The 15,271-nt window shown below is 39.2% G+C and overlaps 1 protein-coding gene across 1 annotated transcript in view; it reads right to left on the bottom strand.

Moving 5' to 3' along the window:
- ubr2 (ubiquitin protein ligase E3 component n-recognin 2) overlaps window positions 1-15,271 on the bottom strand; it is a 137,230-nt gene that overhangs the window by 101,069 nt on the left and 20,890 nt on the right. The window contains exons 4-9 of the mRNA XM_048601332.1: window positions 12,096-12,206; window positions 10,489-10,619; window positions 6,987-7,125; window positions 6,066-6,128; window positions 5,320-5,440; window positions 1,834-1,941 (exon numbers count right to left, since the gene is read on the bottom strand). Of these exons, the coding sequence (XP_048457289.1) occupies window positions 1,834-1,941; window positions 5,320-5,440; window positions 6,066-6,128; window positions 6,987-7,125; window positions 10,489-10,619; window positions 12,096-12,206 (673 nt within the window). The remainder of the gene's footprint in view (window positions 1-1,833; window positions 1,942-5,319; window positions 5,441-6,065; window positions 6,129-6,986; window positions 7,126-10,488; window positions 10,620-12,095; window positions 12,207-15,271) is intronic.

Here is a 15,271-nt window from a genome sequence, read left to right as displayed (position 1 = left end):
CAGGAAAGCTGACGTTTCGGGTCTGGACCCTTCTTCAGAAAAAGGTCCAGACCCGAAACGTCAGCTTTCCTGCTCCTCTGATGCTGCCTGGCGTGCTGCGTTCACCCAGCTCCACACCTTGTTATCTCAGACTCCAGCATCGGCAGTTCCTAATATCTTGAAGTTATTAAGTGATGTTGTGCACTGTTACTTTCAGAGTTGTTATCTTTTGCAAAGCCTGTCTAGCCACAGAAGCTCATACCAGCCAACATTTCAATTTCCTTCTGTCATCAACCAGTGACTCCCAAATGCAAAAATCAATGTCTAGAATCTTCATGTCACACTTACAAGCACCTTTGAAGTAGAGCTTTGGATATCTTTCTGGCGGAGTCTGGCTACCACACCGTACAGAATGTTACGGACCACATTCTGACCTGAAGACAACCCTTACCTAATATAACCATCTCTATTTGATGGGTGGTAACAAACTTGGACATACCAACTTTGAAGAGGACTGTCACATTTGTGCTTTTGCCCTGTCAGCATAAACCCAGAATGCAGGAATCAAAGATGGAAATCGCTGAAGTTATTTTCTTGATAACTCAATGTCACCCATGCTTGGTAGCCAAACAAGATACTGAGAACACAGGCACTATGAATCATCAACCTGGTCCCAAATACAACTTTGACGCTCCTACATGCACATTTTAGAGTTGTGCAACAGTGGTTATTGCTTTCCCTAAGCATGCACCACAATCTGCATCAAGGGACCCAAGATTCACTTTGCAGCAAACAAAGTCAGGAAACTGTGGCACTTGACAAGACTTTCCACACTTCAGCATGGCTGGGGCTCCATCCTTGCTTGGTGTTTTCTGTTCGTTATGTCATCTTTTGCCTTCTCAAGCTCAAGTGACAAAGGCTGTTCATTTAATTGGATAATAGAATGGTGAATGAGAGTGTTCTGAGTCACACATTTAAGTGGGTATGATTCTGATTTTTTGAGGAAAAATGATGCAAAGCTTCATGTGACTCAGACTCAGCAAGTGTGCTGAGGGGCATCAAACAGATCAGACATTTGTACAAGTACTCTTTAATGCCACCACCAAGTCTTCAACTTCTTAATAAATGAACCTATGTATTTGCATTTACAAATTCCTTCTGTATCATTAGTGCCTTCATGTTTACTCGGTAATAAGTACTGGCAAAGACGACAAAACAAGCATCAAGTGTGGACCACAAAAGCTCTATCTCAAAAGGAATACAGCTCAACATAGTGCTCTGCCCAGAGGAACAGCTGTTTACTTAGGTTGGTGAGGATTTCACTCACCATCTACCAACTTCAGGAGGCCAGCTTTGATGACACAATAGGATCAAGTGCCCTTAAGATCCCATCATGCATAGCTCATCGATTTTCTATTTTCACAGTCAGTTTAGATATTGTGAAACAAGATGGTTCAGTATTCATTAGCACAATATTTTGTGTTTTGCATAGCTGTCTTCATCAGGAGTGGTCAGGACTAGATGAGAACGTGGAATTGGATGCACAAATAGATCAGCCATGATCTTTTTAAATGGTGGAGCAGGTTCAAAAGCAGACTTCTGCTCTTAACTCATGTGCTCTTAATAGTTAGTTAATAATCTGACTTTAAGAGAACAACCTGTGAACCATGACCATTTTACAATTAAATTTGATCTTCAATTTGATAAAAAGGAATAGAGAATCGCAAACCAAGGCATTAAACTTAAGCCTGGCAAATGTCAAAGGGATGAGAAATAATTAAGCACCATGCTTCCAATTTGTGTCAAAATAAGTTTAATTTAGACATGACTAAAATATATAGAACAAAATATTACCTTTCCAAAGTTTGGAGTCACAGAGCATCAATCTGTCAACGAGGGACGAACTATCTTCATCTGATCTTTGTTGCAATCCTACTTCACACAATATTCGCCTTAATCCACCTTTATTTGGGGAAAAATCATGTTGTAATAAATGCCAGCTGTTTACTTTCACACAACATGGTCAGATCAAAGTGCTATCTGGTATTGTGCGGTGGCACCAAACAGACTGTTTGCCAGTTGCTTTGCTCCACTTGCCTGAACACATCCCCACTTGAGAATCTTCCCCCTTCAAGTACAAGGTACAAGTTCAATATATGGAAGGTTAAATGCAATAACAGGTTAAATTCCAAACATATTTTACATTTTAGGAGCCCAATGAAAACCAAAAGCTTTCAGGTAAACATTAAATGAAACTACCAGCAGAAGACACATCACCAAAATGACTGTTGGTGAACTTTAGTGAAACAAAGTTATTAAAATCAGACCACATATCAGATTTTTCATACATATTTTGACAATTTAACTTGTTACGTACTTAACAAATAATCATTAAATACTTGGAACCTCCACAAAGACTTCTATAAAAACATCATTTTTAGTGAAAGTGAATTACTTACACGGTAGCATTTACTGTATATACTTACACATACAAGAGAATGGTGCTTCCTTAGCCAATAATACTTACACCATGCTATCAGATGGGGAGGTCCAGTACTCTCGTACAGCAACCTTATTTTTCAAATATTCAAGTTAACGGATACTAAATTTTTTTTTCAGTCTTAATATAGGTTTGTAAGATGTATGCACTACACATACTATAGTATTATCGTGTCAATTAAAGCTAACCAGCATTCAAACATACAATGTCACTTTCGCATACTTTATCAAACCAATTTTCTTCCCGAGTCAATTTAACTCACTTCCTCTTCTCAAAATGTGGGCTTAAATTTGAATGATGTTTTCTAAACTATTCCTAAGCTTTTATACTTAGGTACTTTGTATCTAAGATGGTGCCGTCAGTGGTGACTTTGTAAACTTTTCACTGCACTCATTCCAGTACACATGACAATAAATCTAATTCTAATTCTAAGTTGTCATGGGTTACAACTACACATGAGAAATTCTGCAACCAGTTGTTGTAATCTCAATAAAGACCAGTAATGTTATATTTTAGTTTGAGAATCTGAAAACTCATCTATTTACTGAAAGAATGAAGCAACGAGGTTCACAAATTAAAACCTAAAGAATTTTATGACACAAAAGTTAATGAACATAAAAACAGCTAATTTCAGTACATTAAAAGTACAAAACATATGGATGTTTAATGATTGAAACAAAATCTCACTGCAGAAATTTCCTTCGAGATCAAATGAATGAAATCCCACAATAACTGAAGTTAGACATGTGTCAAACTCATGGAAGATTAAGCATTTGACTTGGCTACTGTTTCAAAGATTCATATGATGTTTGAGATTTCTTGGGGCCTTTCACTTTCCTCTCAAATCTGCTCCAATCATCCCGTAGTTGTAGACTGCCTGTTCAACACAGGATGTTGCTCAGTATAGACAGTTTGGGTCAATACTACCCTGGTTCTAATAATCTTCAACTCTTGAATTTTACTTTGAAAATTTTTCTCTTCTCAGCTTGGCTATTTTCAAAGTCTGACACACTATTAGGATTCCTTCAGTTAACTGAAATGTTTAAACTCCTTGAGGTAACACACAAAGTTTCAAATGAATTTTACTGAAAGATGTTCTCTCTACTCATGTCTACAACTTCTGTCCCGCTGTGGCTGATACTTTTGCTTTCCCCTTATGCTCCCATACAATTCGGTCACAATCCTTTACTAGGAGTCAGCTACATTTTTCACAGATATCTTTTCTCAGAGAAAGCTAGCTCTTAAAAGCGACGTTCACCACAACAAAAAAAACAAGCTTTACTTCTCACAAAGCACATGGCCAACTTACAGTAGTCAGATTATCCAATCTCTTGAATGCCTTTGAAACTGGTTTGCTTCACTACTATAACTGCAGTAGTAATGAGCTATTGTCACAGCACCAAAACTGGATAACATCTGATTATCTTCCCACTACCATTATCCACATGGAAAGAGGGATAAAGTGAGGATGCCTTCACAGGATTCTAACTGTTGGAAAGAGTGAGTTGCAATTTGCAAGTGGGGGAGTGTTGAAGCACTAGGCCTAAAAAGCAGCATGAAGAACCATCAATAGCTAAGAGCAGTTTTTGTTTTAAAAATTCATTTAGAGGATACAGGTATAGCTGACTGGGCCAGTATTTTATGCTGTACATCAGAAGTCAAATGTAAGCTAGACCAGGTAAGGATGACAGATTCCCTTCCTCGAAGGAGATTCGTGAACCAGACTTTTTTTTAAAATGACAATCAACAATGGTTGCATTGACATCATGAGGTCAGTCCTTTATATCAGATTTTTATATAATTTCACGATAAGCCACGACAGGATTTGAAACTACGTTCTTAGAGATGGGCTGGGGTTCTGGATTGCTAGTGCAGTCAGTTAACTGCTTCACCGCCACATCCATGTTGAGCATGGAGTGAAGGAAGCCCAAAAGCAGCTGAGAAGGTTTGGAACTTAAGAGACACTCACTGGCAGTTTGTTTAAGGGAGCTGATTGCGCAAGATGCTTGGGAGCAGGCACAGGAGACCTGGGGAACTAATGTTTTGGGAGAAGAAACTGAGTGATCAAAGATTAGCAATTGTTCAGACATTCCAGGTCCATGGCAGCCCTTGCAAAGGAAACCGTGTTAATAACATTGGTTGGCTCCACATGTCACTTATGTCTCAGGAGGATCTATCCTGACCACAATCAATCATTTTAAGTGCATTCTGTGGATTAACAGTTTGTCTGTTACTTATCCTCAGGTTGTAATATTCAGGATCAACACAAGTTGTATTTACAGATGGACAGTTTAGAATCATTATCCTGCCTGCTCAGTATAGCAATTGAGTCCTGGCGTTTTTGTTTTTTTTCACTGGAATTGCATCGTAACTATTCTTTCAGTATTTCAATTCAATGCTAGATCCTGCCCACTTATTTTCTTATCTTGTTTCTTTCATGCATTTAATTCTTTAAAGGATGATAGCTTTGGAAATGTAATGGCAGGACTTGGAGTAGCCCACTGCATAGTGGTTAAAAAATATTGCTTTTAGTTTATGATAGCAAAAGTCTTAGAACTTTAATTCTCGTCAAGGGATTCTTCCAGTTGGACACTGGCAATTCAAATAATCTTTCATCAGTCTCTAATGGGGGTAGTGTTCTGAACATGTCTCAAACGGATTTCACATTCTGTTACCAAAAAAGCTTCCTTTAATGTAAAGTTTTACTGCTGACCACTTAAAAAATATCAAAATAAGTAGTTATCACTGTAATCAAACAATCAAACTATATCGATTTTTAAGTAAAGGCTGCTATGCATTACAAGGTCAACTAGTTATGCATTTTTTAAAAAGATGCTTACCTGAGTAACCAATCACCTGACTCAGCCAAATTAATACTTTTATGGCAAAGTTCTGATGTGCAACAACAGATGAATGCATTACTTGCACCTTCAGTGGCTTTGTCTGTCGACTTGTATTCCTCTAGAGCAAATCAAAATGTTGAAAAAACAATATCAAGCTGTTCAACGGCAGAATCACGTGCATAAATACAGAAACCTCTGACTGTTTTTATGAAGGCTGTAGTTATTGTGCCCGTTCATGTGCACAAATACAGCTTAACAATGCCATTTCACAGCAGATGCCAAGAACATCATCTGTGTTTTCTGTTGAAAGTTATTTCATAGGCTTAACAAAACATTTGAAGAGCCGCTCATTCCAGCATCAAATGCAATCCACCACAAACAACTACACTGGGACTGTCCATCATGGCAAATGATGGCCTGGCAACGAGGCAGTGGAAAGGGACTCCACTTGGAAAAGGAAGCTCTCCCCTGGCTCCAAGCTTCCTTGGGTCCAGTATCCCCAGTCGCTTCACCAACCCCTCTTCCTGCAGTGGCCAGAGAGATGCCATCTGTACGTGTGCAGGTGCTGATGTCACTGTGCATGGCAACATCAGCAGTGCATATACGGATGCTTCCTGTGACCTGTCACGGCCAGCTGACATCATGAACTACTTCTGCACATGCACAGACAGCCATCGTCTATGGAGTAATCATTCCATTTTATTAACACACATTTGTATTTTAAGTTGGGAAGAAATTCTCACCACTATAACTGTTTTTGCTTGCTCACAAAACTGGAAATCACCATAGCGAACTGATCTACGACCCTGAAAATAAGAAAATTAAAATGTATTTTATGAACAACATTTTTGTAACCCAAACTCTGAAATCTCTACCCAAACTCTGGAAATAAAATTATGAGTATAAATGCACCAAGGTGTCAACATGAAGTTCAAAACTCTAAACAAGTTATTTTTCCATCTGCAACGCTGGATACAAAGGTGTAGTGGTGTTGTGCTACTAATTAATGCTAGAATACAGATTTGCAGCTGAAAAACACTCAAAACACGAAGTTGTGACTTCAGATGTGCAATTCTAAAATCTGTGTCTCGAGGCGGGGGTGGTGTTGCTGTACGAAACAGAGAGATGGAATAATAGCTTTGGCTTTATCATGCGCTCTTTGATGAGCTACTGTTTTCAGAAATTCTCAACAGCCTAAGAATAGTTTGACTGAATAAGTATAGGGTGTGCATGGCAAAAAGAAAAATCAACTTGACAGAATATGTCTAAAATACCCACCCATTACTGAATCATGAATATCAACTAACATAATGATCCAAAATGTAATGACATAAAAAACAGCCGTTTATGCACTTCGGCTGTAAAATTTTGGAAACTTTACAAGTTATATTTCCAGTTGAAGCCTGTTAGGCAAGATAATCATATATGGATGACAATACAATAAACATCTTCAAAACACAAATTCTACACATCATTTCAAAATTAGAAACTGCAGGATCAATTCTGATTCAATTCCCTCACTTCAGGCAACTACCACATTCAGAAAATTGCACATCAGTAGTTTTAAAGCAACTTTTCTGCCAAAAAAACCTTTCCAGTTTTAACTTTTTTGTGTACTTACATTAAATGTGAGGCTAGTGTAAAATATTACAAAAACAACTCACATCTCTATCCACAGTGGTCGCAAAGCTGACAGCTTCCTTCTGTGTGCAGTTCACAGCCTTCTGCAGGGTGTAAATCACTTGCTCATAAGTATGGACTTCATCATTAAATAACATACAATAGTAGGTATCTTCTTTTTCCCTTAAGAGAAAGCAATCATGTGTATTTAAGAGTTCATTCATAGCCTTTGTTGATCAAAGCACTAGTATTTCAAAATGAAACTAATTTGCATAATTAATCAATGGGCAAATGAGCAAAGTCTTTTTACCGAGCAATGGTCAAGAACTGGAATGCACTGCTGAGTGTGGGAGAGGGAAATTCAATTGTGGCGAGAATAAAACTTGTAGGATACAATAATAAATTCATTCAGCAAGGAAGCGGAATTCAGGTATGGACTTACAGTGTGCAGTTGCTGAGTAATGAAGTGTGTAAAACTTGTATTTGTGCAAATCTACAAGATTTTGTAGCTATGAGCATTTAGGATATTTTTTCAAGTGATGCATGGAAACAGCAGCTTAATTAAAAACTGGCTGATACTGAAACCTCATTGACCGACTAACCTGTTGGGTGGATTTATTAGTAACCAATTCAGTATGAATTGCAACAGAGTGCTGGAGTTGAGTGTCTCAAGTACTGCAATGAGGGAGGGGCGAGAGGTTTCTTCAGTTCTGAAGAAGGGTCACTTGACCTGAAATATTAATCCTGCTTTCTCTCCACAAATGCTGCCAGATCTGCCGAGTTCCTCCAGTAATTTCTGTTCATGTGAGAGATATTTGGTTCCTGCTGTCTAAACAATGCAGCTGATTGGTGAGTACTTCTCGTCTTTAATACACAAGGGAAGTTTTTTTGTGCTTAGAATTTGAAGTTTTTTCTCTTTTCCTTACAAATTGTTTGTTAAGCATCAGATCAATATTAGTGCATACAAAAAAAAAATTACAAGTGCTCAGAATGGAGATTTGCCAAGTGTAAAAAGCAAGGATGAGTGTGATTTGAATCACAATTTAAAGAAAACATGATAGAGATGGGCAGGTCGGCTGATATGTTGCATCTGCAGCACATAGGAATTGCTGCACAACAAGGTAACCCACAGTAAACACATCTGTAGGAAATGTTTACAGCTTGAGCAATTTCAGATCCAAGTTGAAGGACTGAAGTCGGAGCTGCAGACGTTATATGCCATCAAGAAGAGGATAAAGTTTCCTGAACAGTTTGCTTGAGGAAATGCTCACACCCCTTAGATCAAGTATAACGTGGATAAATGTGAGGTTGTCCACTGTGAAAGCAAAAACAGGAAGGTATTTTATTATTGGAATGGTAAGAGACAGGGAAAATGGGAGATGCAAAAAAGACCTGGGTGTCCTTGCACAACATTAGCTGAAAGTAAGCATGGAAGTGCAGCAGGCAGTGAAGATGATCAATGGTATGTTGACGATCCTAGCAACAGGATTTTAGTACAGGAAAAGGGATAACTTGCTGCTATTGTACAGGGCCTTGAAGTGACCATACCAGGAGTACTGTGTGCAATTTTGGTGTCCTTATCTGAGGAAGGGTGTTCTAGCCATGGAGGGAGTGCAACAAAGACTTACCAGCCTGATCAGAGATGGCAGGACTGGCGGATGAACAAAGACTGGATCGGTTAGGACTATATTCCCTGGAGTTTAGAAGAATGAGGGGATATCTCAGAAAAACCCAGAAAATTCAAACAGCTCCAGATAGGCTAAATGCAGGAAGAATGACCCCATTGACTAGCAAGTCCAAAATTCTCTCAAAATTTTATCAGCTGCATCTCTCCTCTCGCCTGAGGTAAGGTGACCCCAGGTTAACCCACCACCTATCGTCTCTCCCGAATGCGACAGCAGCCCTGTGGTCTGCTAAGACAATGGCAACCTTATATTAAATGCAAGTAGCATTCTCAACAAAATAAATTAATCAGAGGTACAAATAGAGGCCAAAGAGCATGAACTTGTGTCTATTGTAAAGACACGGCTACAAGCAGATCAAAGTTGGAAGCTCAATATTCATAAGTACATGACTATGTGACAAAGAAGAAGGAAAGGGTGGTGGGTAGCATTGTTAGCACAGTAATGAATAAGTACAATAGCGAGAAAATAGTCTAGGATTCATGGGGCAGGGCAAAGAGAAGAATTGGATTACGCTCTAGGGATGTTGTCAGAGCCCATAGCTTTGATTGCAACCAGTGCCTTCAGGCATCTCTTGATCGAGTGAATTAAATTGGCTGCTGTGGCAATGGGGAATTGGAGGAGGCTGAGATGGATTATCCCCTTACATTTCTTGGGTAAGCAGAAAGTTCTCATGCTGTCTTGGGAGCCACATCTCTGAAGTCAATCATTGCCTGTCAGAAACACTGCAGGCAAAGGACATGGGAAGCAGATTGCTGGATGACCTAGTATATGGATGTAGAATGAGAGGCACCAGCCTGGAGCCAGTGTAGAGAAAAGAGAGTTTCAGCAATAGACAAACTAAGAAAATGGTGGTGTCAGGCATTGTTATGATGATGTAAATAGGTAATTTTAATGGCAGCATGAAAAATGATCAAATCTAACAGCAAGGCTGAAAATAATTTTGCTCAAACTGAAGATGGCTGCCGGGAGAGGGATGGAATCTCAAATTAGTGAAGGGAGTTTGCAGGGAGATTAAAGACAAAGGTTTTGATCTTCCCAACTGGATTTTGCAGAAATTTCTAATCAACCAGGACTGGATTTCAGACAAAGGGCCAGATAATTTGACAATGGAAAACTCATGGATGGTAGGGGCTTAAAATTGGTTATCAGCACATAAATGAAAACTGACTGTCTTTTTGGAAGGTGCACCTCCGAGTTCTCTATGAAAAACACATTAAAGAAAAAGTACTGAATATAATTAAGAGATAACAAGGTGTAGAGCTGGATGAACACAGCAGGCCAGGCAGCATCAGAGGAACAGGAAAGCTGACGTTTCGGGTCTGGACCCGTCTTCAGAAAATTGTTACCTCAGATCTCCAGCATCGGCAGTTCCGACTACCTCTGAATATAATTAACTTCCTTTGCATTCTGCAATCATTCCATTGGAACACGGGCTCCCCAAATTACATTCTTTATCTCAAATTCATAAAATGCTAATTATTTTAAACAGCAACACTAAACTGTACACAGCCCAAAGTCAATTTTCAACAGCCATTAATACAAACAGGTCATTAAATGCCACTCAACCTTGTTGTCTTGCAAGAAAAGAAAAACAGGCTGTAAAGGTGGGAAGATTGCGTTGGTGCCATGTCCTCTTTCAGCATTGCTCAAGGATACATTGAACAGCAAACCCAGAAATTCCACAATTATACAGGTAACAAATAAAACTGGGGTAGTGGTGGGATAGGGAAGAAAATAGCAAAAGATCTCAAAAAAGAAAGACCTACAATTATTTTAAACTGAATTTTGTTTTAAGAAATCTGCAATTTACAGCAATTTCTATCTATAAATAGAAATCACAACATTCATTACTGATACTTACAAAGGCTCTAAACCAGCAGGTAGTCTATCTTCTTCCACCCACGTTAACATATCTACAGCATATTTGAATGCAATTGCAAAAATCTCGTAGGCACGTCCAACCATGTCTTCCGATAAATGTGCCAATGGATCCTATGAAAATAAGGGTCAATTAAAGGTCAACACGCATTAAACACAACAGCAGAAAGCCTGATAATGAACAATAACATGTAAAGATATATGACTAAGTGATTGAAACAACTTATCACAGCCGACTTCTATATGCATTCTATCACGTAAATGACAAGAGTGGCTGATTTCCAGTCAGGCCGTAACGTTGTACTCTGGGGCTCTTGTGGTGCACTTGTAGTGTCCCTACCTCTGAACCAGAGTTCAAGAACCACCTGCTCCAGAGGTGTATAAAATAACATCAGCAAAGAGGTTGCTTAGAAGACATCTAAGGTTGTTCTCCTCCCAGCACCAAAGCTCTCGCATAAACCCTTTGCGGAGTGGGATAAAAACCATCTCAACTGCTTCATCAATGGACTTCTGAAGTTCATTTTCAGTCATAACGCTACTCACTGATTATCTGACAATTTCATGTTCATTCATTACAATGAAATAAGCAAGCATCTGTGCCAACTACAGCAAGATCAACACAGGTATTGGGCTAACAAACGGCTTACACCACCCAAGGGCAGGTCAATAAGCAGTGTGAAAATAGTCAAAACAATAATCATATTGGCAACTTTAAATTTGTGCTATACAATGCAACCTTCACATCCCTGTTCAAGAAACAAAAAGGGATATATTAGGAAATTTTAGGCCAATAACAGTCTCACTTGCAGCTAGATTTCTAGTGTGTAATTTGGAATCCAATTCACAACAGTTGGAAAGATTTAGGCTATTTGGGTGAAGTCAGTTAGAAACTGTAACAGGCAGATCATGCCTGACAAGTGGGCAATTGATTTTATTTAGTAAAAACACAAATCTAAAAAACAGGAAATCATTGAACCCATTTATAGAATTACAAAATACAAGATGCCTTGCAAGACCTACACTTCAAATATTAAAGAAATAAATAAACCAAAGTGGTCAGAAATTGTTTGGGAAACGAGAACAAAGAGCAATGCAAAATTAATCTTCAGCTTCTCGATGGGATGCGGGTTATTCAGTGCCTCAATGATCTAACTTGTAACTTTTCATTTTCTATTTACATAAATGATTTAGGCATAAAGCACAAATGTCAAAATTAACTTATTTCCAAGTCAGGGCTGCAAAACATATTCCTACAATATCAGATGAGCATAAAAGTCAGCTGAAGAGTGGAACATGGGTGCCAGGTTCAGTTAATACAGATAAATGTGAATAACAGACATTTTGAGGGACCCTCTTGTGGCACATGCGTAGTGTCCCTACCCCTAGACTGGGAGGGCCAGGTTCAAGTCCCACCTGCTCCATACATGTGCAATAACAACCTTCAACAGGTTGATGAGAAAAATATGTAAATTTTTTTTTTTTTTTAAAAATTTACATTTTGAACATAAACATAAAAGCCTACATTTCCAAAATAAAACAAACACACACACACAAACAATTTTAAATAACTGATCACAAGAATATGTTTACCTCCTCCATAGCTCCTGAGACTGTAGGTTCATGTTTCAGACAAGACGGGCCTTGTTTCCAAGCTTCAGTGTCTCCACAGTCACAGAAACCCCCTCCACCTGAAGTAGTCATCTAGATAAAGCATGGTTATATTAAATTCCTGTCCCAGTTATTACAGATTACAAAAGCAATTCAAAGGAGAAAAACTACTGCCTGAATATCACTATTGTGGAATTCCAATCAAGTTCAAATTCCCAGTGATGACCAGATCATTTGGATTTACTTATTAACACTCAGAACTTTGGATCATTTAAGATCTTAAAATGTGGGCAGTTTATTTCACAAATGTCACACGTACTTCCAAATGCAACTAAATCAAACTTAATATGATTATAACAATTGTTTCAACAGCACCTCTAATCAAGTAATGGTCCAGATAGTCTGATGGCCAGAGAATTGCCAAAACAGCATGGGTTGGAGTTGTGTATCAAATCCCAAAGCAGCTAAACGTGAGAATTGCCCAAGAAATTGAATTTTCCAGTGGGCAAAATGGAGTGTCTGGAACTCTCCAAAAAAGTTCACTGAAGGCAAAGAATTTGGAGGTTTCAAATTCACTTAAATTTTAATAGATATCCAGAAGGATTCAAGTCCCACTCAAAATCCCCCCATCAAACTCCCAACCACCACCGACTCCCCATTTGCAATTCCCTACCACCCCTTGCCCAATCTGACCCAACTGCAGCTCATATCACCCCAGACCCAATTCAACCTTGCAGGATCCAACAGCCCCTGACCTACCTATCTACCACTTCATTGTCTTGCTGGACAAATGCAGCGTTCCTCAGTTGCTGACAAAGTGACTTTAAGAAATAACTCCTGAGAAAAGGCAGCTAGTATCCCATAAAAGGGGCAATTCTCAGCCTGCAACGCTACTTCTGCAGTGAATAGATTTCTCCTTTGTGACCTTCAATGGATGTATTTTGGCCATACTCTGAACGTTGGCCAAAAGGTAAATGGTTTATAGTGAAGTGGGAAATTTTAAAGTAAACTGCCATCAGTCAAATCTGTTCTGATATTAGCCAGAATACTGAGCCAATGTGTCTCTACATTTAAGAGTCATACTCCTTGTGGTCTTAGAGGAGCACCTACTCTTGAAGAAAGAGACTTTTGAACAAGTGCAAAGTAGCAAGGAGCAATGGAAAGTACAAAGGTGTGGAACGATGGCTGAAAGGTCTTTTAGTGATGGTAGAGCTTGGGAAAGGAAAGCATAAATAAACTAAAGCTATAAGATCAGAGGGATTAAGAGCAGCAAGGTCATGGAAGAACCTATAGTTGAGAGTAAAGATTATGAAATTATGCTGAGGAATGGGCAACGAAGCTACACGGTGGCTCAGTGGCTAGCACTGCTGCCTCACAATACCAGGAACCCAGGTTGAATTCGAGCCTTGGGTGACAACCTGTGTGGAGTTTGCACATCCTCCCCACGTTTGCATGGGTTTCCTCCCACAGTCCAAAAGATGCGTAGGTTAGTTGGACTGGCCATGTGAAATTACCCCATAGTGTCCAGTGAAATGGGTTAGCCATGGTGAAAGCTGGGTTGTGGAGACAGGACGCTCTTCAAATATCAGAATAGACTTGATGGGCCGAACAGCCTCTTTCCACACTATTGAGATTCTATGATTCAGTGACGTGACAGAAATGGAAGCAATGTGTACAGATTTTTCACAAGGATAGGAAGCAGATTTACAGAGCTCTGCATTATTCAAAACTAAAGTGCAGTTATGAGGCTCAGTGCATTTGAAAAGTTGAGAATAGCACGTATGAAGGCTTCAGCAGTGAAAATAAGGTAAAAATGTATCTACAGAGATACAATCTGGCAACATTCACAATTTCAAATTGATCAAGGAAACAAACCTATATTTCATTTCGACATTTAAATATGAAGGTATTCGACTTATCTTCATTAGACAATAGCAAAATAACAAGAACAGAATTTGGGCAGGTTATCAGAATACATTTTCCTTTCTTGCGTGGAAGCATTGATTTATACCGAACCACACTGACATCTTTCTAGATGAATGCACCAAAAGCACAAACTTTGAACTTAATTCGTTTAAGCAAGCACTTAATTGCCCACACCTAATAACCTTTCAGAAGTAGGTGGTGAACTGACTTCTTAATGGGTATGATGTACATGCCTTGGAAGGGAACTTGCAGGTGGGTGCTGTTTCTAAGTATCTGCTTCCCTTGCCCTTCTATTTGGCTTTCAAAGTACTGTCAAAGGAGCCTTCATGAGTTGTTGCAGTACATCTTGTAGACAGTACATACTTTTGCCACTGTGTGTCAGTAGTGGAGGGAGTGAATATTGAAGGTGTTAGAAGTACTGTCAATCAAGTGGGTTACTTGTCCTAGATGGTTATGAGTTTTAGGTCTGAGCTGGTGCTGTACTCATCTAGAGAAATAAAAAGTATACCATCACACTCCTGACTTGTGCCTTGGAGATAATGGACAGAATTGAGGCCAGTTACTCAACACAGAACTCCCAGTCTCTTAACCATGCCTGTCAATACAATATTTATGTGGCAGTTTGAATTCAGTTTCTGGTCAATGGGAACCCCAAGCATATTGATAGTGGAGGATTCAGCAACAATAATGCCAGTGAATGTGAAGGGGCAGAGGTTAGATTCTCTCCTGTTGGGAATAATCACTGCCTAGCAACAAAAAATGATTCACTGAGAACAACCATGTCAGGTGATTGACAAGTCTGTTGGTTCAAAGATCTGTCCCAATTTTGACACAAGCCCCCAGACGTTATCAAGGAGGGCCCTGGGGTCGACAGGGCTGTTAAATTTTTGTGCCATGGTTCATGATGGATGGTCTATCTGGTTTCATGACTTTCATCAGACTTTGGTGCTGCTAGTTATCATTCAGTGGTTTGCTAGGGCATTTAAAACTGAAAGGGCATTTAAACTTGAACCACATGATCTGCAGTCCACCAAACCATCACCATCCCTCTTGTCTTCAAGCTACTCAGCTATGCAATTTATGGGCAGCAAAGACAAAAAGCAGTAACTCTGGCAACTTTCTCTCTCCTCCAACACGCTAATTTTCACATCTATTTCATCTGATTTGTCATCAGGCAAATCAGCACAGTGAGCAGTGAGCAATGAAAGGACAGCTTAGTCCACATGCACAAG

The sequence above is a fragment of the Rhincodon typus genome, chromosome 9 (assembly GCF_021869965.1).
Source record: "Rhincodon typus isolate 14 chromosome 9, sRhiTyp1.1, whole genome shotgun sequence".
Lineage (NCBI taxonomy): Eukaryota > Metazoa > Chordata > Chondrichthyes > Orectolobiformes > Rhincodontidae > Rhincodon > Rhincodon typus.
Note: the sequence above shows the minus strand (reverse complement) of the source record. Positions and strands in the feature narration are given on the sequence as shown.